The sequence below is a fragment of the Aspergillus mulundensis genome (genome assembly GCF_003369625.1).
Source record: "Aspergillus mulundensis strain DSM 5745 chromosome Unknown scaffold_26, whole genome shotgun sequence".
Lineage (NCBI taxonomy): Eukaryota > Fungi > Ascomycota > Eurotiomycetes > Eurotiales > Aspergillaceae > Aspergillus > Aspergillus mulundensis.
Genome location: NW_020797914.1, coordinates 88,514 through 108,983, shown reverse-complemented (window position 1 = coordinate 108,983; position 20,470 = coordinate 88,514). Strand labels below are relative to the sequence as shown.

The following is a 20,470-nucleotide window of genomic DNA, read 5'->3' as shown; positions in this document are numbered from 1 at the left end:
CCACTGCCCACGGAAAAGGTTTGCCTCGTGCTTGAGTCGAAGCACATCAACCGCCACCGAGTACTCCGTACACGAAGCATGTGGTATGAGAGTTACCCTACCTAGTATAGAGTTTTGGATTTCGTGGTGCCTCGTACTTTGGTCGTAGGCTATCTAGCTACCTGTCAAATATGTACAGGGTGGATGGAGTAGTGATAAGCAGCGCCATTATTTATTGTTTGTTTTATTTTTAGCTTTATTTTTTGCTTTGCTTTGCGGTGGTACGGATAACGTACCTTTGTATATTGTGGAGTGTGCTTCGGCTAATTCTGCTCTTTCTGATGGGGGACCCCAAAGGTAGACTTTAGTTGACCAAAGTCCATTCGTCCTTTCATTCCATTGTGAAATTGTCTTTACTGAGAACGCTACACTGAGCAGGACGGGAGACGTTTGACAGAGGTGGCATCGACATCATCTGCCAGGGTACGGTTAGCAGCATGAACTGCATATGGGGGCCGAGGTGTACGGGGGTACTGTAGGGCAGACTACGCCGAACAGCAGTTCATTATGCGCTTATGTCCGGGCGCGCGGACCCCGGCGCCTGCACCATTGTCCCCTTCTGGATCTGATTACAGGAACTCCTCTCTTGGGTTGAAACTTTGAACATGGGGGTGGTTTGTTGTGCCATGGGGCTGGGCCGTGACAGGATTCAGGAAGAAATGGCTGCCGTAGGCCGTAGGACGGTAGACCCTGTGTGGCTCACGGGGCGGATTTTGATCAAGCCTGATCGACTCCCGTCTGGGCCGTCTCAGCTGCTCGTCATAACTCATGAACTCTAGGCACATGAACTCCTGGTATGCGTGATTGCTTGCTGCGAGCTGGGACTTGAGACATGACGTGAGACATCGGGCGAAATTTCAACCTCACTGCAAGCGCACAGATAAGGGAGTGAAAGTTGAGCTGGACCCTGCCCATGGCCATGGCCCTGCCACTTGGATCCTGAACCTGACCTGACCTGGCCTGACACCCTGCTCACTTGAAACGAGGTCGGGAAAAGGATAGAAGACTGTCATGAAAATGTATTCATCGATAGCTACGACGACGCCGCGCTAGTGTTCACAAAACGAACCGAACCATACCCAGCCCAGCCAAATTTTATTTTTCCATTGTTGATTTGCTTTCCACTAAACACAAAACCATATGCGACCCTTAGCGCTTGGCAGCCTTCTCCTGAGACTCCTTGAGCACCTTCTTGACGATCTTCTGCTCCTCGATCAGGAAAGCACGGACAATGCGGTCCTTGACGCAACCGGCGCAGCGGGAACCACCGTAGGCACGGCTGACGTTCTTCTTGGGGCGCGAGATCTGGGCGTACTCGCGGGGGCGGAGGGCAGGGACCTGAAAGAAATTCCCCGTCAGTTCTATTGTCCTGCTTCGAGGCGGCCGTTTCGCTTCTCTCAATTCTATCCATCGTTCTTCCTCATCTTCTTCTTGTAGAGCGAATTCCAGCCATAGTCGGGGACTCGGTACTCACACCGGGGAGCTTGATGCCACAGTCACCGCACTTGGGAGCGGTACCCTGCTTCTTGATGTGCTGGTATCGCAGCTCACCGCCGGGGGTCTTGACGATGCGAACCCGGTTGGACCGCGTGTTGTACCTGTGCGAAACCCATCAATATTCTGTCTTTGAAAATTGAAAACCCATCGTATCCAATCCGGTCGAGCAAAATAACGCAGAATTGTACTGTAGAGACGGATACGACTGGGAGAAACGCTGGGGAGGAATTTTAAACGTACGGGTTCCGGCGGCGCTGCGAAGAAAAGTTCAGTTAGCCTTCACTTCGATTTTGATCGTGCTCGCAAAAGACGTGGGAAATAACTCACGTATTGCAGTCTGTTGTTGGGCATTTTGACTGTGCTTGAACCTCTGGGGTATGGTCAAGAAATTGGCGTCGTCGTCGGTTGTCGTCGTGATCCTCGTAGAATTCTGGCAGTCGTCTGGATTTGTGTGGGTTTCTTGGAGCCCTCAGAGGCCGCGCTAGCGCCCATTTGGCGAGCCTGCGCTAACCCGCTTCCAGACTAGCGTAACTACGTCCCGGGTCGGAGCCGCCACCTCTTTTCGAGCTGCATCGCGAGAAAGGAGCCTGACGTGAAGAAAGAATTGTCTGCCATCACCGTCGCGGAAGGGGTTCGTCTAGGAGTTGCGCTCTCTTTCTAAGATAACGACTTACATTTTGCGACGCGATATACTGCCATCTTTCATCAACCCGACATCCCGACTGATGAATTGGCTGCCAGCAGGATCTTTTCTCTCGATCTCGACCTAAGTCTTGACGCGACTGAACGTCATCCATAGAGAGGAGTAACACCATAAACAACCGCGATGGCATCGCTGCCTCCTCCCCCGCCGCCTGGATGGGGTGCATCGGCGCCGCCCTCAATGCCTATGGCGCCGCCGCCGCCAGGATACCAGCCGCCCGCCGACCCGAACGTCGCGAAGTTTGCCCAGAAGAAGACGGAATGGCTGCGGACGCAACGGAACCGGTTTGGAGAGAAGCGAAAGGGCGGATTCGTCGAGACGCAAAAGGCTGATATGCCGCCGGAGCATCTCCGCAAGATCGTGAGGGATATCGGAGACGTGTCTCAGAAGAAATTTACCAACGAGAAGCGAAGCTATCTCGGTGCTCTCAAGTTCATGCCTCATGCTGTCTTGAAGCTGCTGGAGAACATGCCTATGCCTTGGGAATCGACGAGGGAAGTTAAGGTGCTGTACCACGTCAACGGCTGTTTGACTCTTGTTAATGAAACGCCGAGAGTCATCGAGCCGGTGTTCCATGCACAGTGGGCGACAATGTGGGTGTGTATGCGACGAGAGAAGAGTGACCGAAGACACTTCAAGCGTATGCGATTTCCTCCTTTCGATGACGAAGAGCCGCCGCTTTCGTGGTCAGAGAACATCGAGGATGTTGAGCCGTTGGAGCCGATTCAGATGGAACTTGACGAGGCTGAAGATGGACCCGTATACGAATGGTTCTACGACCACCGACCACTCCTTGATACACCACACGTGAACGGACCGAGTTACAGGAAGTGGAACTTGGATCTTCCCCAGATGGCCACTCTTTACCGGTTAAGTCATCAGCTTCTGAGTGACGTCGTGGACCAGAACTACTTCCATATGTTTGATCTGAACAGTTTCTTCACGGCCAAGGCGCTGAACGTTGCTATTCCCGGTGGACCTCGCTTCGAGCCTTTGTACAAGGACATTGATCCCAATGACGAGGACTTTAGCGAGTTCAATGCGATCGACCGTATTATCTTCCGCGCGCCTATCCGAACCGAATACCGCGTTGCTTATCCCTTCCTCTACAACACACTCCCAAGGAGCGTAAAGGTTTCTTGGTACTCTCACCCGCAAGTTGTTTATGTCCGGACCGACGACCCTAACCTTCCCGCCTTCTACTTCGACCCTGTCATTAACCCGATCTCTTCCCGCTCCGTCGCGCCCAAGAACATTACAGTCAGCCACGAGGACGAGCTGTTTGGACCTGGAGGCAATGAGGACGACTTTGAGCTTCCCGAAGAGGCGGAGCCGTTCTTCGCTGATGAGGACCTCTACACGCCTGAGACTGCGTCCGCTATTGCCCTTTGGTGGGCTCCTCACCCCTTCAACAAGCGCTCCGGCAAGATGGTCCGCGCACAGGATGTTCCGCTAGTTAAGCAGTGGTATCTGGAGCACTGCCCTCAAGGTCAACCTGTCAAAGTTCGCGTGTCTTACCAGAAGCTTCTCAAAACATACGTGCTCAACGAGCTGCATCAGAAGAAACCCAAGGCCCAAAGCAAGCAGGACCTGCTAAAGACCTTGAAGTCAACCAAGTTCTTCCAGCAGACAACGATCGACTGGGTTGAGGCTGGTTTGCAAGTCTGCCGTCAAGGTTTCAATATGCTGAACCTATTAATTCACCGCAAGAACTTGACGTACCTCCACTTGGATTACAACTTCAACCTTAAGCCTGTCAAGACCCTGACAACTAAGGAGCGAAAGAAGTCTCGTTTCGGAAACGCTTTCCATCTGATGCGTGAAATCCTCCGTCTCACCAAGCTGATTGTCGACGCTCAAGTTCAGTACCGTCTTGGTAATATTGATGCCTTCCAGCTTGCTGATGGTATCCTCTACGCCTTCAACCACGTTGGTCAGTTGACGGGTATGTACCGTTACAAGTACAAGTTGATGCACCAGATTCGATCTTGCAAGGACTTGAAGCACTTGATTTACTATCGCTTCAACTCTGGCCCTGTTGGTAAAGGTCCTGGATGTGGTTTCTGGGCCCCGGCCTGGCGCGTTTGGCTCTTCTTCATGCGTGGTATTATCCCTCTGCTTGAAAGATGGCTTGGAAACTTGCTATCTCGTCAGTTCGAGGGTCGTCACAGCAAGGGCGTGGCCAAGACAGTTACCAAGCAGCGTGTGGAGTCTCACTTCGATCTCGAACTCCGCGCATCCGTTATGGCCGACTTAATGGATATGATGCCCGAGGGTATCAAGCAAAACAAGGTTAACACCGTCCTCCAACATCTGTCAGAAGCATGGCGATGCTGGAAGAGTAACATTCCTTGGAAGGTTCCTGGTCTTCCTGCGCCTATTGAGAACATCATTCTGCGCTATGTCAAGAGCAAGGCCGATTGGTGGATTTCGGTGGCGCATTATAACCGTGAGAGAATTCGTCGTGGTGCTACAGTCGACAAGACCGTTGCCAAGAAGAACTTGGGTCGCCTTACTCGTTTGTGGCTCAAGGCCGAGCAAGAGCGCCAGCACAATTACCTCAAGGACGGTCCGTATGTGTCGTCTGAGGAGGCAGTGGCCATCTATACTACAATGGTTCACTGGCTCGAGTCCCGGAAATTCTCGCCTATCCCATTCCCTAGTGTTTCATACAAGCACGATACTAAGATTCTGATTCTTGCTTTGGAACGTCTGCGTGAGTCCTACTCTGTCAAGGGTCGCTTGAACCAGAGTCAGCGTGAAGAACTCGCCCTCATCGAGCAGGCGTATGATTCTCCCGGAACGACACTGGCACGTATCAAGCGTTTCCTGCTTACTCAACGAGCGTTCAAGGAAGTTGGAATCGATATGAACGACAACTACAACAACATCAACCCCGTTTACGATGTCGAGCCCATTGAAAAGATCACCGACGCTTATCTTGATCAGTACCTCTGGTACCAAGCCGAGCAGCGCCACCTGTTCCCTGCTTGGATTAAGCCGTCTGATTCTGAGGTCCCTCCTCTGTTGACTTACAAGTGGGCACAGGGAATTAACAACTTGTCGAACGTATGGGAAACTGCCGATGGCGAGACAAACGTAATGATCGAGACGGAACTGTCCAAGGTCTACGAGAAGATCGATCTTACGCTGCTTAACCGCCTGCTTCGTCTAATTATGGACCACAACTTGGCGGACTACATCACTTCCAAGAACAACGTGCAGCTGAGCTACAAGGATATGAACCATACCAACAGCTACGGTCTGATCCGTGGTCTCCAGTTCTCTGGCTTCGTCTTCCAGTTCTACGGTTTGATGATCGATTTGCTCCTCCTTGGGTTGCAAAGAGCCAGCGAAATGGCCGGTCCTCCCCAGAGCCCCAACGACTTCCTCCAGTTCAGAGACCGTGCGACTGAAACGAGACACCCTATTCGATTGTACACTCGTTACGTTGACAAGATCTGGGTCTTCTTCCGATTCAACGCGGACGAATCACGCGACCTCATCCAGCGGTTCTTGACTGAGAACCCCGATCCCAACTTTGAGAACGTTATTGGCTACAAGAACAAGAAGTGCTGGCCTCGGGATTGCCGCATGCGCTTGATGCGCCATGATGTTAACCTTGGTCGTGCTGTCTTCTGGGATCTGAAGAACCGTCTTCCTCGGTCCATTACCACAATTGATTGGGACGACACCTTTGCCAGCGTCTACAGTAAGGACAACCCTAATCTTCTGTTCTCCATGTCCGGTTTCGAGGTCCGAATCCTTCCCAAGTCTCGCAACCTCAATGAAGAGTTCTCGGTGAAGGACAGTGTTTGGTCTTTGGTGGACAACTCCACAAAGGAGCGCACAGCGCATGCGTTCCTGCAGGTCACTGAGGAGGATATCCAAAAGTTCAACAATCGGATCCGACAGATCCTCATGTCCTCCGGTTCGACGACCTTTACCAAGATCGCGAACAAGTGGAACACTGCTCTGATCGCTCTCTTTACCTACTACCGTGAAGCTGCCGTGTCGACTGTCAACCTCCTTGACACCATTGTCAAGTGTGAGACCAAGATTCAGACCCGTGTCAAGATCGGTCTGAACTCCAAGATGCCTTCCCGTTTCCCTCCGGCCGTCTTTTACACACCAAAGGAACTGGGAGGTCTTGGTATGATTTCCGGCTCTCACATTCTCATTCCCGCCAGCGACAAGCGATGGTCGAAGCAGACCGATACCGGCATCACTCACTTCCGCGCGGGTATGTCACATGACGAGGAAACCTTAATCCCCAACATCTTCCGATACATCATCCCCTGGGAAGCCGAATTCATCGACTCCCAGCGCGTGTGGATGGAATACTCGCAAAAGCGCATGGAAGCTCAGCAGCAGAATCGTCGTCTCACCTTGGAGGATCTCGAAGACAGCTGGGACCGCGGTCTGCCGCGTATCAACACGCTTTTCCAGAAGGACCGCAGCACGCTCAGCTTCGACAAGGGTTTCCGTCTGCGTGCTGAATTCAAGCAGTACCAGCTCATGAAAAGCAATCCTTTCTGGTGGACTAGTCAGCGGCATGATGGTAAATTGTGGAATTTGAACGCTTACCGTACCGATGTTATACAGGCGCTGGGTGGTGTAGAGACTATACTTGAGCACACCTTGTTCAAAGCAACAGCTTTTCCGTCCTGGGAGGGTCTATTCTGGGAACGTGCCTCAGGCTTTGAAGAAGTGGGCTAACTTTTTCATTTCATTCTGCTTTTTTTTTGCACTCTTGTGGTCGATTTTCGTCCATGGACTCCCTATACAACCTCCCCCTTCTCCGCCACCCAACCATAACTTTAATGACCATGGTCTAACTAACTCTTTTATAGTCTATGAAATTCAAGAAGCTCACGAACGCTCAGCGATCCGGTTTGAACCAGATTCCCAACCGTCGATTTACCCTATGGTGGTCCCCAACCATCAACCGCGCCAACGTTTACGTTGGTTTCCAGGTGCAGCTAGATCTCACGGGTATCTTCTTGCACGGAAAGATCCCTACTCTGAAGATCTCTCTGATTCAGATCTTCCGTGCTCACTTGTGGCAGAAAATCCACGAGTCCGTAGTCATGGATCTCTGTCAAGTCTTCGATCAGGAACTTGAGCAGCTTGGCATTGAGGCGGTCCAGAAGGAGACTATCCACCCGCGTAAGTCTTACAAGATGAACAGTTCTTGTGCGGATATTTTGCTGTTTGCGACGAACAAGTGGAACGTCACCAGACCTTCCATCCTCTTCGACACGAAAGATGTATATGAGCCGACCACGACAAACAAGTTCTGGCTCGACGTGCAACTGCGTTACGGTGACTACGACTCTCACGACATTGAACGATACGTCCGCGCCAAGTATTTGGATTACACCACCGACAGCATGAGTATCTATCCGTCTGCGACGGGTCTGATGATCGCAGTTGATCTTGCCTACAACCTGTACTCCGCTTACGGCCAGTACTTCCCTGGTCTGAAGACGCTGGTTCAGCAAGCGATGGCCAAGATCATGAAGGCCAACCCTGCCCTCTATGTGCTGAGAGAACGTATCCGAAAAGGTCTTCAGCTGTATGCTTCCGAGAGCAACCAGGAGTTCCTCAATTCTCAGAACTACTCGGAGCTTTTCAGTCCTCAGATCCAGCTGTTCATTGATGATACCAACGTCTACCGTGTCACCATCCACAAGACCTTTGAAGGTAATCTTACCACCAAGCCTATCAACGGTGCTATCTTCATTTTCAACCCTCGTACTGGACAACTGTTCTTGAAGATTATTCACACCAGTGTCTGGGCTGGACAGAAGCGTCTTGGCCAGCTTGCGAAGTGGAAGACGGCAGAAGAAGTCGCGGCTCTCATCCGATCCTTACCGGTCGAAGAACAGCCCAAGCAGCTCATCGTTACCCGAAAGGGTCTCCTCGATCCCCTTGAAGTTCACCTTCTCGATTTCCCCAACATCTCTATCCGTGCTTCCGAGCTTCAGCTGCCTTTCCAAGCTGCTATGAAGGTGGAGAAGCTTGCAGACATGATCTTGCGCGCGACTGAGCCTCAAATGGTCTTGTTCAACCTTTATGACGAGTGGCTCAAGACCATTTCGCCATACACTGCCTTCTCGCGATTAATCTTGATTCTGCGTGCTCTTCACGTTAACATCGACAAGGCGAAGATCATTCTCCGGCCTGACAAGAGCGTCATTACCTTGGAGCACCACATTTGGCCCTCGCTCTCCGATGAAGACTGGATGAAGGTTGAAGTGCAGCTGCGTGATCTGATCTTGAATGATTACGGCAAGAAAAACAATGTCAACGTTCAAAGTTTGACGAGTAGTGAAGTCCGAGATATTATTCTTGGTATGGAGATTAGTGCGCCGTCACTGCAACGACAGCAGGCGGCCGAAATTGAGAAACAGCAAGAGGAGGCGAAGCAGCTTACCGCTGTAACGACGAAGACTCAAAACGTCCGCGGTGAAGACATCATTGTCACTACCACTTCTCAGTACGAACAGCAGTCGTTCGCGTCCAAGACCGAGTGGCGTACGCGTGCGATCGCCACGTCTAATCTCCGCACTCGGGCAAACAACATCTACGTCTCGTCAGATGATATCCGTGAGGAGGGTTACACGTACATTATGCCGAAGAACATCCTCAAGCGGTTCATCATGATCGCCGATCTCCGAGTGCAAGTAGCCGGGTATCTCTACGGTAGCTCGCCACCGGACAACGACCAGGTCAAGGAAATCCGAACTATCGTCATGATCCCGCAAGTCGGCAACACTCGCGAAGTTCAACTACCGCAGCAGCTCCCCCAGCACGATTACCTCAAAAACCTGGAGCCGCTCGGAGTGATCCACACCATCTCCGGTAATGAGCCGCCGTACATGACGGCACAGGACGTGACTCAGCATTCCCGCCTGATGAACGCCCATTCGTCCTGGGACAAGAAGACGGTTACGATGACCGTCTCGTTCACACCGGGTTCCGTCTCCCTTGCAGCATGGGGCCTCACCCCTCAGGGTTACAAATGGGGAGCCGAAAACCGGGATACGACGTCCGATCAGCCGCAGGGATTCTCGACCAGTATGGGCGAGAAGTGTCAGTTGTTGCTCAGTGACAAGATTCGCGGGTACTTCCTCGTGCCTGAAGACAATGTGTGGAACTACAGCTTCATGGGAAGCTCGTACGGAAGCGTCGAGAAGCGCCCGGTGTATGTCAAAATCGACACGCCGCTACGGTTCTACGACGACCAGCATCGCCCACTGCACTTCCAAAACTTTGCAGAACTGGAGGACATTTGGGTCGATCGATCTGATAACTTTGCTTAAGCGAGGCGGGCGTTTATCATTTTATGTTCTTCTTTTGTGTTCTTGCAATAATACGTTTGTGATAAACCTTTTCTTTCATGTTTGATTATGACGGTCTGGAACTATTTTGCGAACGCGAGGAAAAGGCAATCCGGGGATGAAATGGCCGGCTTTGTATGTATGTATATTACCTAGGTAGTTCTATAAATCTATTTTTGGCCAAGTTTCCTGCAAAGCTCAACCTCTGTAGACTTTTGAGTGTACAGGGTGCAAGATAGACGTGGGAGATCGAGTCCACCAGGCACTGTGGGACTGGATGTCTTTTCCTGCTTTTCTGCCAATTCTTTCGACACAACCTGCAGGCTGCATCGACTCTGCTTCTTCCCTTCTCCTCTTCGAGTCCAGCCCCAGCGAGCCGTTATTGATTACAAGCCGTGTCCAAGGAATCGGATCCTCCGCGAAATTACAACTCACTGCTACTAGTCTCAATCCTTGACAATTGGGGCCAGCTTCATTTCAGCCTATCGTGAAGCGTGGGGGTGAGATTATCGATCTGTTTCACCATTGCTTCAAGGGAATCAAGGCCTCAACTCAAGCTCGGGACGCAAACTCTAAATCGATCGGGAAAAAGCAAGAAAGAAAAGCTGGAGACAAGCTGGAAGGCAAGAGGACGGGCGAATGCGATCGATGCGTGATGACTGCACTGCAGCTGCACGGTACCGGGGTTGGTGTGCCCTGAGCCTCGTTCAAGCTCAGTCACTTTCCTCGTTGAGTATCTCAAGGCAAATAAGATGACGGATATCTACGGCATGTGCTTGTCTTGTCCTGCGCCTACGGACCGTATCTGGGCGCAAAGATAAAGACCCTGCCTCCACTCCGTATGTTTCGGTGACAGACTTCCGCAGGCTTCATCGAGGAGACGTTAACTTCTGGCTCCTCGCTGCTCGCTGGAAATCGCCATCAGCATGGTGATACCCTTTGGGTTACTGTGCTCCGTCCTCCCGCCCTGGGCTGAACTAGGCATGAAAGAAGGATAGGCTGATGTGCTCGATCCCATGCCATCTTTTGTCGTGTCCGCGTCCACGTCCGCCACCCACAGCCTTGTCTCGCTCCTGCCACGCTCGGACGCTAGAATGGTTTGCTCCGTCCGACCGTTGGCATTCGAGGAATTCAGGGGATGTACATGTGTACCATGGTACAAAACACGGGCGCCTTTGTTCATCCCGGGTTCCTGGAACAATGGGGAGAGGAGGAAAGGAGATTGGCAGAGGCTCAAGTCGCGAGGCGCGCGAAATCGCTGGTTGCCGGAGAGGAATTATTGAAGTAGACGACGAAGCTGACTGTCACGAGCCGCCAGGGGACTGATTATTATCGGGCGACTTTGTCCGAAGTAAGAATGAGAGACGGGGGTTTTGCGCTGCGCTGCTGCTGCTGTTAGAGTCTCGCCGCCTCGCGCTACCATGCGCGATATAGTTGAGGACGCCACATACAACAGGTGCTTTCCCCATCCCTACGGTACGGCCCACCTCGATCAGTCGCGACGCAGGTGCCAGCTATGCGCGACTCTATCCTGAGTATATTGCTCGAGATTGCATCTGTCGCTTGAGCAAATGCACGAGGCTGGATGACATACCCTCCAACCAAGGAGCATTCCAGGTCTCGCATCTGCCGCCAGTAATCCATCGCCTACCCCCTCGTGGGTGTCTCGCCGACAGGTGCTTCCGATTAGCCACTCCTGGCGTCGCTGGCCGGTGGGGATTGCTGCGACGACGTACGACAGGCCCTTGTCCTGACAGGGGTAGGAATCCTTTGCTAGTTAAAGCACGCCCAGCCGCAGGTTTGATTCCTTACTCCGAAACCCACCAGCCTGCGCTTCCACGTTCGTATCCAATAAGCTATTTCCCCATGCTGCTAGAGCTACGAATGAACTGGGCTTGGATCTCCCCCCGCTTCCTGATGATCACGAATCGCGTTCAGAGAAGCCGGCGCAATCTGTCGTGCTGAGCGTTTCAGGCCACACTCTTTCCTGCCTCCAGAGCTCTTTCTTGCTTACCCTTTTCGATTATTTTTCCTCGTTTCCGATGGTTATTTTTGTTTCCTGCTTCGACTGCCATGCCTTGGCATGGGACCAGAACGGCCCGGTGGAGGGGTGAAATGATGCTGAGGAATCCATCAAATTGCCTCAGAGTGTCAAGAGTAAGACCGTTGTGCTCTGACTCTTGAGTCCTTTACAAGCTAAGCTTGACCAGAGCGCAGATCCGCCAAATGGGCGACCTCTGTCACTTTATCCACCTGCATCTCTCTGGTTCTGGCGATGTACTGTACCTCGACCTTGCCTCTTTCCAGAACGTTTCCTCCCCAGTCTTTGGCTCCTGTCGACCGCAGTCCGGAATCCAACGCGCTGCATAGGGACTTTATCTTCATGCACGACAGCATATCCTGACCCTGTCTCGACCGTGCTTCCCTTTCCCTTCTCCATCTATTCCGACCTCTTTCGCGTCTTACTACTCGATTTCCAATCCCTTCCGCAACCTTTATACACAACACGGATCACGGTTAACGAGCCGTTTGGACGATTAATTCCGCTGGTTCTGCCTGGCGCAAGGGAACAAACCCAGCCCTTCCCGCTCACCTCTGGGGGCTAGTTCAGTCTCAGCGTATTTGGGTGTATCCTGCGCTAGACTAGTAGTGAAGAGTACAGTGCAGGCTGCGTTGCGTTAGTATTTTTGGAACGTCTAAAGCCCGTCAGGCCCCGGTGAGTACACACCATCCCTAATATTTACTACTTGCGCTCTTCGGTTTCCTCTCACCTCGCTCATCTCTTCCTCTTCTTAATCACCCGCCTTCCCATTTAGTTGGGGTTGCTGAATTGCCTGTTTGTCGTCTCCAGTTGAATCCAGCCTCCTTTTTTTTTTCTACTTTTTGATGACCCGGTCCCCGTTCTGTCGACGGTCCAATTACGGTATCGTGATATCTTATCTTGTCTTATTCTGACTGGGAGGTATAGCTGGAAGTACGTCTTGCTTGGGCTAAGTCAAGTCGGGGGTGCTTGTATTCTGGTTTGGTACATGGCGGTCGCAGTCCATCTTCATTTCAATCATCAGACGTCAGATCGAGAAGTCGATTAAAAGCAGCTCTGAGATCTTTGGGCGACGCGATTATCATCTGACGTCGTCCTATATCGCCACGCCTGTTCCCCCTGGCAGCGGCTTCTGACAACCTTTTAAAGCACTCAACAATCGGCTCGGTAGCCTGCCAGGGCTTCTAGGCTCTAGCAGCACCGATGTATGTCCGCGACGCTGGCGGATCCGTATCGAGACTATGCCATTGACTACTCTCAACATGCTACCTGCAAACCTGAGGAACATGAAGGCACGCTCGTATATCACACCCAGCAGCCGCATATTCAGCACGCGAAACAGACAGACCCGTCTTTCACTTCTGGAAGCTCGCACGGCGCAGCATATGAGCAGCACCATGCGAATGCGACCGTACTTCCAACCGCGACACCACAATCCGCAGTCCCCGATATCTCACAGGCAGTTGTCCTCAACCAGGCTCAAATGCTTCCCCGTCAGATTCCGGTGCAGTACGCAACCGCCGGGTTTGACCTCGCGTCGTCCGTCCAGCGTGGCAAGAAAAGGCCTCATTCCGAGACTGGCCCAGAGGGCGGTAACACAGAGCATGGAATCAGACAGATGCCAGTCCTTCCACCAGACGCCTCTTCCGAACCGACCCATTCTCCTGAAATGCTCTTCTCCGTACATGGAGATTCCGCGCAGCACCATCATCCAATGCAAGGCCACGGGTTCGGGCCAACTGACCCTATGGCCTTGCCGCAGCACCACCATCACCACCATCTCCCACCGCACGCGTCGCTTCGCGCAGCCGAGCGTCAGGGTATGAATGTCGAGACATCACCTCTGGCGTCTGGCCCGCCAAGTGTCGTGGGTCAGCCAGGGATGCCCGATCCGGCGCCTCGACCGCGAGGCCCCAAACTCAAGTTTACGCCAGAGGAGGATGCTTTACTCGTGGAGCTGAAAGAAAACAAAAACTTGACATGGAAGCAAATAGCCGATTTCTTTCCTGGCCGAACTAGCGGGACCTTACAGGTCCGTTATTGTACCAAACTCAAAGCAAAGGATGTGGCCTGGAGTGATGAAATGGTACGGTAGCCCATCTACTTCTCCATGTGTTCTTACATTTTACGACGGCCTGAAGTGGCCATGGACAGTTGTACTGACGCAATGCATAGGTGCAACGCCTGCGGCGCGCTATTCAGGAGTACGAAAACGATCGCTGGCGTATAATAGCTGGAAAGGTTGGCAATGGATTCACACCAGCGGCCTGTAGAGAAAAGGCAACACAGCTATAAGCAGAACTGTCATGGGATATGGATGATGTTATGGAAGTAACGGAGGGACAGTGCATTTCACCTTCTACCCACCCACCACTTTGTTTCTTCCCTTCACCCATTTCTCCAGTTGTAATGACTTTTTTATCCTCGTTTGTCTCTAGCTTTTTATTGCTTCTTGTCCTTTGACCTACTTTGCTTGGCAGGTTGTACAAAGGGGACACGGATTCTTACTAGCGATTGCTCTAGACCGGACGACTGATGTTAGGTTATTGTATGATATCTATATTAGCGTGTGGAGACCATGAATGTCCTGAGCTGGTACTCGATCTAACCATCAGATCTGGCGATACAACTGCGGTCGGCATCTAAACGCTGGAATGGCATGATTTATCATTCTAGACTGATAGCTTGCCCTAAGCCCTACGGAAGCCTCCGGATACGGTAATCAGCCAGACAGGCTTTCTCCAGGCGCCGTCGTAGCTTGACTTCCAATCAGGTGTCGTGGATCACTAAGGCGGTGTAGCTGCTGGTCAGACCACGGGCCGAAGCGGCTTCAAACTCACCTCAACCTCAACCTCCAAACTCCCTCTCTGCCAGTCCTCCACGCCTTGTCCGTTGGCATTGCACCCACAATGTTCTTCCAACGCACAGCTATCGCCCTCTCGAGGCGCGCCCCTGCCCGGGCCCTCTCCGTCCGCCCTTTCTCCTCTTCCATCGTCCGCGGTACGTACCCGATCAGCCCAAATTACTCGACTTCCCCCCAATCGAGATAGCGATCATGCCATACCTCAGCGCGACATCATTGAGTGCGGCCGGTCTCAGCTACCATGTCGGGGAACTATGTTGTTTCAAGATACAATAGCTAACATGAAATCTTTCTATAGCCAACGCCAACAAGTGGCAGGTCAAGGAGGAGGGCAAGATCCTTCCCTTCGAAGGTTCGTATCCTGTTCCGTCCAATCAGCCGCTATACGAATCACCAAATGCACATATCCGATCATTTACGAGCTCCCTACGGCATTGATAACTGTGAACATCGCAATTGAGTGTCGAGCTCGGACTCAACGTCTACCTTCCTACGTTGTTACATCATTACCTCGCTCTACTACCGCTTCGACCCACCAACGCCGAGGGACCATTGCTAACTGGAGCCCTTCCTGCGTATAGAGATTAAGACCGAGAAGGACCTGCTTCCCCCTGGTGCCAAGCCCGGTACCGTTCCCACCGACATCGAGCAAGCTACCGGTCTCGAGCGTCTCGAACTTATCGGAAAGATGCAGGGCATTGACATTTTCGACATGAGGCCTCTTGATGCCTCCCGAAAGGGTATGCATGTCTCATCCGCCAATTGCTACGAGGAAGGGATTCGAGTCTAACCCACAACCGACAGGAACCCTCGACAACCCCATCATCGTCAACGGTGCCGGTGACGAGCAGTACGCTGGTTGCACTGGTTACCCCGTTGACTCTCACCAGGTCAACTGGCTCACTGTATGGATCTTTGCCGTCTTTAATCATCGGTACTGTCTGGACGCTGACCACTATCCAGGTCTCTCGCGAGCGCCCCATCGAGCGCTGCCTCGAGTGCGGCAACGTCGTCAAGCTGAACTACATCGGCCCCGAGGAGGACCCCCACGCTCGTGAGTCACCCCAAAAACCACCTTCAACATGCGTGAGGATCGCAAACAACTCACATACATACCCAGACGACCACGACCACGGTCACCACCACCCTCCCCACGAGGAGCCCAAGACCTTCGCCGACTACGTCAAGCCCGAGTACTGGTACCGGTAAACGGTCTCATCGAGCTCGAAGTCCGATAAGACGATAAACGACGTGGCTGCTGTCTCCCTTCATCTCTCCCTCGTTTCTCCTTTGTTTTTCCGCCATGATCCCGGAGATGCTCGCCTGATATAAGATGCGGTGTGGTGCGGTGGGTAGGGGATTTAGATGACAAAGTATAAAGTTCCATTTCCTACCTTTGTTGTTGCTGAATCCTGGCACTTGGTCTCTGTAGATTAGTGAATATGAATAAAGCTGTGGTTACTTTTCCTTCTGTCCCGTTGTTTTTATCCGACGTAACTTGGTTTCCAACTTGGTTTTTATCTTTCTTGGTTTCGAATCATATGTCTACCAGAGTCTACAAATGACAGCTGAAGACTAGCGCTTGCCTCTCCCTCCAATCCAACCGAGTAACAAATCCGCTCATTGCCGGTTAATTTAACTTTCCTCTGCGTACTATGTCACATAGACGCCCAATGACTATGCTGCGTACGTACTGGCCGCGTTGGCAGGCGCGGACCAGATGACGAAAATGGCAGGAACAACCGGGCGCGCTGTCCATCTAGATAAGGCAGGTGCTCACCTCAATCGCGCCTTCCTTCAATACTGAATGTTCACGAAAATGGCAGGAACGACTCTATTTCAAGATCGGAAGGCGCAACCCTCCAGGGATGGTGTGCGGCTTCCTATATAGGCAATGTAGTATATACACATATGGAAAGAACAACTATTATGGAGGGGGGTCGCAGAGGGCAGGTGCGATCAGTTGCCGGTATATTCTCCTCCAATTGACGGGAGCCCGCTCTTCCAGGCCGCATTCTTCCCGTTCGTGTTCGGGACGGATTTATATTCTCATCCGATTATGCCGTCACCGAGACATACTCCTAAACCAGGAAGAAGCGGATATGTAGTGCATTTATCGACCGAATCGCTTTCGCTCGAGATACCGAAGAGGCGGGTAGACAACGGCAGCCCAGGAAAATCCGACGTAGTTTCCCATCTATAATAACATCTGTTAGCCAATGACAAAACAAGATTGGCGAGAACATACATCAGCACCATACTCTCCGACTAGGCCGGCCAATGGCCCAATATACCAGACCTGCGCCATGCAGAGAATAGCACCGGCCCAGCCGACCAAGAACGCAATCAGCGCCGCGATCCCGACAGGATGCTTGGACGGGTCATCCCAGACAAGCCAGTTATAGTATCCATAGCCGTTTCCAGTCCCTCCGCGGCGGAAAATGAAGCATTCTTCGAGGACGATTGCGAGCCAAATAGCGACAAAGTAGCCCATCAGGGCGAGAAAATTGGTGAAGATGTCGGCAAGGTGGCTCCGGCCTGCAAGGGCGCAAACGGTGTAGATCACGACACCAAGTGTATTCCAGATCGCGCGAGGCACTTTCTCAGCATATCGCCCTAGGATTTGGAAGTCGACTCCTGCGGAGTAGGTTGGCGCAATCGTATTGGCGATGAGACCGAGGGCGACGATGACAGAGCAGAAGTTGCCAAATGTGTGCAGGGAGCTGAAGCCTTGGACTATGAGGGCGCCCTGTCCGTTATTGTAGGCCGCCGCATATTCAGGATGAATGTTTATGCTGGATCCGAGACCAATACCGCAGAGGAAGGCGAGGGTGAACGAGATGAGCAGACCAAGGATGGAGAGGGAAAATAGTTTGAGTCTCGATGTGCGCTCAGGGTAGTAGACGAAGAAGTCGGCTGCAAGTGGGGTATAGGTGATTGCGGCGCTGACGCAGAGCGAGAAGAATGAGATGCTACAAGAGACTTCCGTTAGCCAGGGAAGATGATTGTAGTAGATATTATAGGGCACACCGGTTCCCTATCACTGTGCGGGTGTCTCCTTGAGATGGCGTGGATAGGTCGAACTTTGAGGACGAAACTCCGAACAGAATGCAAACGACAATAACCTGAGGTAAGAAGGCGAAACTATACACATTAGACCATTTCGCTTCAAGGCCTAAAATTTTGCACATACCGTTCATAGTAATGAAAGACCCGTATGCCAAACGTCGCAATGATCCAACTAATAACCGCAATGATCACAATTCCTGATATTTCATCAGCCGCTGCGGGAAAAGAACAAGATTGTCCATGTGCCATACCCACTGCTACTGATAGATTTCCGCTTGGGGAAACCGCGGAGAGAATCTGCCCACAGACGACGCAATTGATCAAGCAATATCCAATCATCTGAATGAGATTCAATATCACGATAAGTTTGCTAGGCCACCACCCCATAGTATAACGCCCGAACGCCTAGACTCCGTCAGAAAAGCCATATCATGGCTAGAGAGAAGGCAAAGCATACCATAGTGCGTATACCAGATATGGGTCCCCAGGTAGCCATCCAAGATGAAGATATGGAGCCCAAAAGAGCCCCAAATACTGCGCAGAGGGCCGAGTCCAGGAAGCTAAGGCCATACACGGCCGGGCCCAACATCCCAAGAGTAATATTGTTGGCTGCCAAATTGACGGACATCCACAGCAGAAAAGCTTGCAAGTACGAGACCCAGGATAGTTTCGGGATTCGTTCGCTCTCTTGCACCCGTTCTATGCCACGGGCTTCCAGACTGTACTCGACGAGCCGGTTCTCGACTTTCTTGAGGTAATGGGTAAGCCTATGAGGGACAGATGTACCATGCACTGCACTGCGTGATTCGATTTCCTCCTCATAACGAAGATCGTCAAAGAAGGCGGTTGAGCGAATTCCATTCTCCTTCGTGGCTGTCCCTACCGTGGGCGTTGCAATTCCGGATGACATGCTGGAATGGAATGATTAGCATCCAATCTACGCGACAGCTAAGAGGGGATTCGCGCGCATGAGTTCTTTCGCTGGAATTATCCAGATCAAGTTCAACCGTATGATCTCAGAACGACGACTGCGCGCCCACTCGGATGCAGATGCAGGCTCGAGTGGCACGCAGTCGTCGAACACCGGTCATCATGCAGCAGATTACCTAGATACCTTGATCGACAGACAAATCCACGCTACTCGGCTTCATGATGGCCATGGCGAGTCGGGAAGACAGGAGGCAGTACACTGGAGGGCAAGAGGCGAAACCTGTGCAGGCAGGCCATCTAAAGTCAGTAACAATCTTGAGCCGAAGGTGGGGTATTCTGGGAGGTATGGATTTCACCTCAACAGGACGAGTCTATATATTTATTGACACGTTGCTCACTGGTAGCAATTTGTGAGGACAAATTCGAGGTCGACGAGGCAGAGTGGTGGGGAAAGAAGAGAAATGGAGTGAGGACAAGAAATGAAAGTTAATCTCGCCGCTCATCGGATCCAACCTTTGCGCCCTGTCATCCTTTGCACACTAACTACGCTTGTTTACTGTTTTGTAGCAGGGAATCATCACTTCGCATTCAAGTCTATCTCTTGAGTTATTGCCTTGCCAACAAGCGTTGCATTAACCCAAGCCGCCTCTCTGCAAAATATATATCGACAACGTCCCGACCCCAGTATGCCCGAAGTCAACCAAAGCCAAATGGAAACAGCGAGGAAATCGGTATAAGTAACGAACGACTCCGGTGACTTTTTGCCCATAGTTGCAAATTGAGACTGGAACGCTAGTCGTGACTCGTGAGAAGCAGCGCTATAGATTCAAGAGACAGGGGGAATCCAGAAGAGCATCGCGATAGTCGTTACGTCGTTACGGTCGTTCGATATCTAGGTGTCTTTGAAATGTTCCTTCGCGTATTGTTCGCATGCCTGATAGTCAGAGTTAGTACCCGGGTTATTCATGTGTACTAGAGCTTCTGATAGCTCACCTTGGCCGGCTTTCCAACTTTCTGACCGATTACTTTCCACTTGTTGGCCTCATATTCCTTGATGGCCTCACGGAGGGCTATAGACTGTGGCAATTATAAGAATAGTCGCGAGGAAGCCAGTTGCGGCACAAATCCAACTCACCTCATCTTCCGCAAATTCGGCGTAGTGCATGTCCTAAATCAACATTATTAGACTAGTCATCTTTGGACAGTTGGCTGAACATACCTTGTACCAGTGCTTCTTTACGCTACCCTCGGTTCGATTGGGAAATGTCTGAAGTGCTACTAGTGAGTAAGCTGCGTAGGTAGAGACGTCATGTTAACAAACCTTAGCGATCTCACTCCAACTGCGACCAGCATCGCGCATCGTTTTCAGCCTCTGCTCCTCCTCTGCAGTCCAGGGAGTGTTGGTTCTTCCTTTCTTCTTGGGCGTGGCCTCCGGTGCCGGTGCCACAGGATCATCACCAGGCGTACTGGTCATTGTTGCCGTCGACCCTGGCGGGGGAGACAAACGTCGTTTGCGCGGATTCGAACCGGGATTCTGAGTAGGGGGCATAGGAATGCCCTCGTAAGTTGCTACGCGTTGAAAAGGTTGTGTCTGTTGGATGTGTTGCTGCTGAGACAGGAGTTGTTGTGAGCTGGCAGGGGTAGAGGGTTTGACCCGCTTGGAACTCGGAGTTGACCTGGTGACGAAAGAAAGAGGCAGGGCTAACGGTTAGTAAGTGCCCTTCAAAAATAGAAGAAGATTCCGGCTGCCTTCGAGCGATTTGGAGACACTTGGATGTTGAGAAGTAATGATGGGAAAGGTAGAGAGAATCCAAGAATATGTGCGTGCATATATAGGTAAAATATATATATATGAATAAATAGTAGTATACAGATGTATATATACCACGAAAGTATATACACCCCCAACGGAGTAGATTGACAAGAGAATAGGCTTTTGGTTTGGGCACCACAAGGCCCCGGTGGAGAACGAGGATGGAACT

General features: G+C 51.7%; 6 protein-coding genes across 6 annotated transcripts; 3 read left to right on the top strand and 3 right to left on the bottom strand.

The window, feature by feature from the left end:
* Window positions 1–1,188: 1,188 nt before the first annotated feature.
* DSM5745_11449 (60S ribosomal protein eL34) lies at window positions 1,189–1,887 on the bottom strand (the record flags this gene model as incomplete). The annotated part of the gene is made up of 4 exons (XM_026753465.1): window positions 1,189–1,377; window positions 1,514–1,637; window positions 1,777–1,790; window positions 1,864–1,887. 4 exons carry the CDS (start codon window positions 1,885–1,887, stop codon window positions 1,189–1,191), a joined length of 351 nt encoding a protein of 116 aa, XP_026597971.1.
* Window positions 1,888–2,362: 475 nt separating this feature from the next.
* prp8 (U4/U6-U5 snRNP complex subunit PRP8) lies at window positions 2,363–9,567 on the top strand (the record flags this gene model as incomplete). The annotated part of the gene is made up of 2 exons (XM_026753464.1): window positions 2,363–6,949; window positions 7,093–9,567. The coding sequence occupies 2 exons, from the start codon at window positions 2,363–2,365 to the stop codon at window positions 9,565–9,567; spliced, it is 7,062 nt and encodes a 2,353-aa protein (XP_026597970.1).
* Window positions 9,568–12,833: 3,266 nt separating this feature from the next.
* Window positions 12,834–13,921, top strand: DSM5745_11447 (SANT/Myb-like DNA-binding domain-containing protein; the record flags this gene model as incomplete). The annotated part of the gene is made up of 2 exons (XM_026753463.1): window positions 12,834–13,712; window positions 13,802–13,921. 2 exons carry the CDS (start codon window positions 12,834–12,836, stop codon window positions 13,919–13,921), a joined length of 999 nt encoding a protein of 332 aa, XP_026597969.1.
* Window positions 13,922–14,535: 614 nt separating this feature from the next.
* cox5b (cytochrome c oxidase subunit IV) lies at window positions 14,536–15,698 on the top strand (the record flags this gene model as incomplete). Its single annotated transcript, XM_026753462.1, has 5 exons — window positions 14,536–14,626; window positions 14,788–14,841; window positions 15,071–15,229; window positions 15,294–15,394; window positions 15,453–15,698. The coding sequence occupies 5 exons, from the start codon at window positions 14,536–14,538 to the stop codon at window positions 15,696–15,698; spliced, it is 651 nt and encodes a 216-aa protein (XP_026597968.1).
* Window positions 15,699–16,602: 904 nt separating this feature from the next.
* On the bottom strand, window positions 16,603–18,468 carry DSM5745_11445 (purine-cytosine permease family protein; the record flags this gene model as incomplete). Its single annotated transcript, XM_026753461.1, has 5 exons — window positions 16,603–16,686; window positions 16,738–17,461; window positions 17,520–17,633; window positions 17,683–17,963; window positions 18,016–18,468. 5 exons carry the CDS (start codon window positions 18,466–18,468, stop codon window positions 16,603–16,605), a joined length of 1,656 nt encoding a protein of 551 aa, XP_026597967.1.
* A 912-nt stretch (window positions 18,469–19,380) lies between these two features.
* Window positions 19,381–19,962, bottom strand: DSM5745_11444 (SANT/Myb-like DNA-binding domain-containing protein; the record flags this gene model as incomplete). Its single annotated transcript, XM_026753460.1, has 5 exons — window positions 19,381–19,422; window positions 19,482–19,565; window positions 19,624–19,656; window positions 19,708–19,755; window positions 19,810–19,962. 5 exons carry the CDS (start codon window positions 19,960–19,962, stop codon window positions 19,381–19,383), a joined length of 360 nt encoding a protein of 119 aa, XP_026597966.1.
* Window positions 19,963–20,470: the final 508 nt, after the last annotated feature.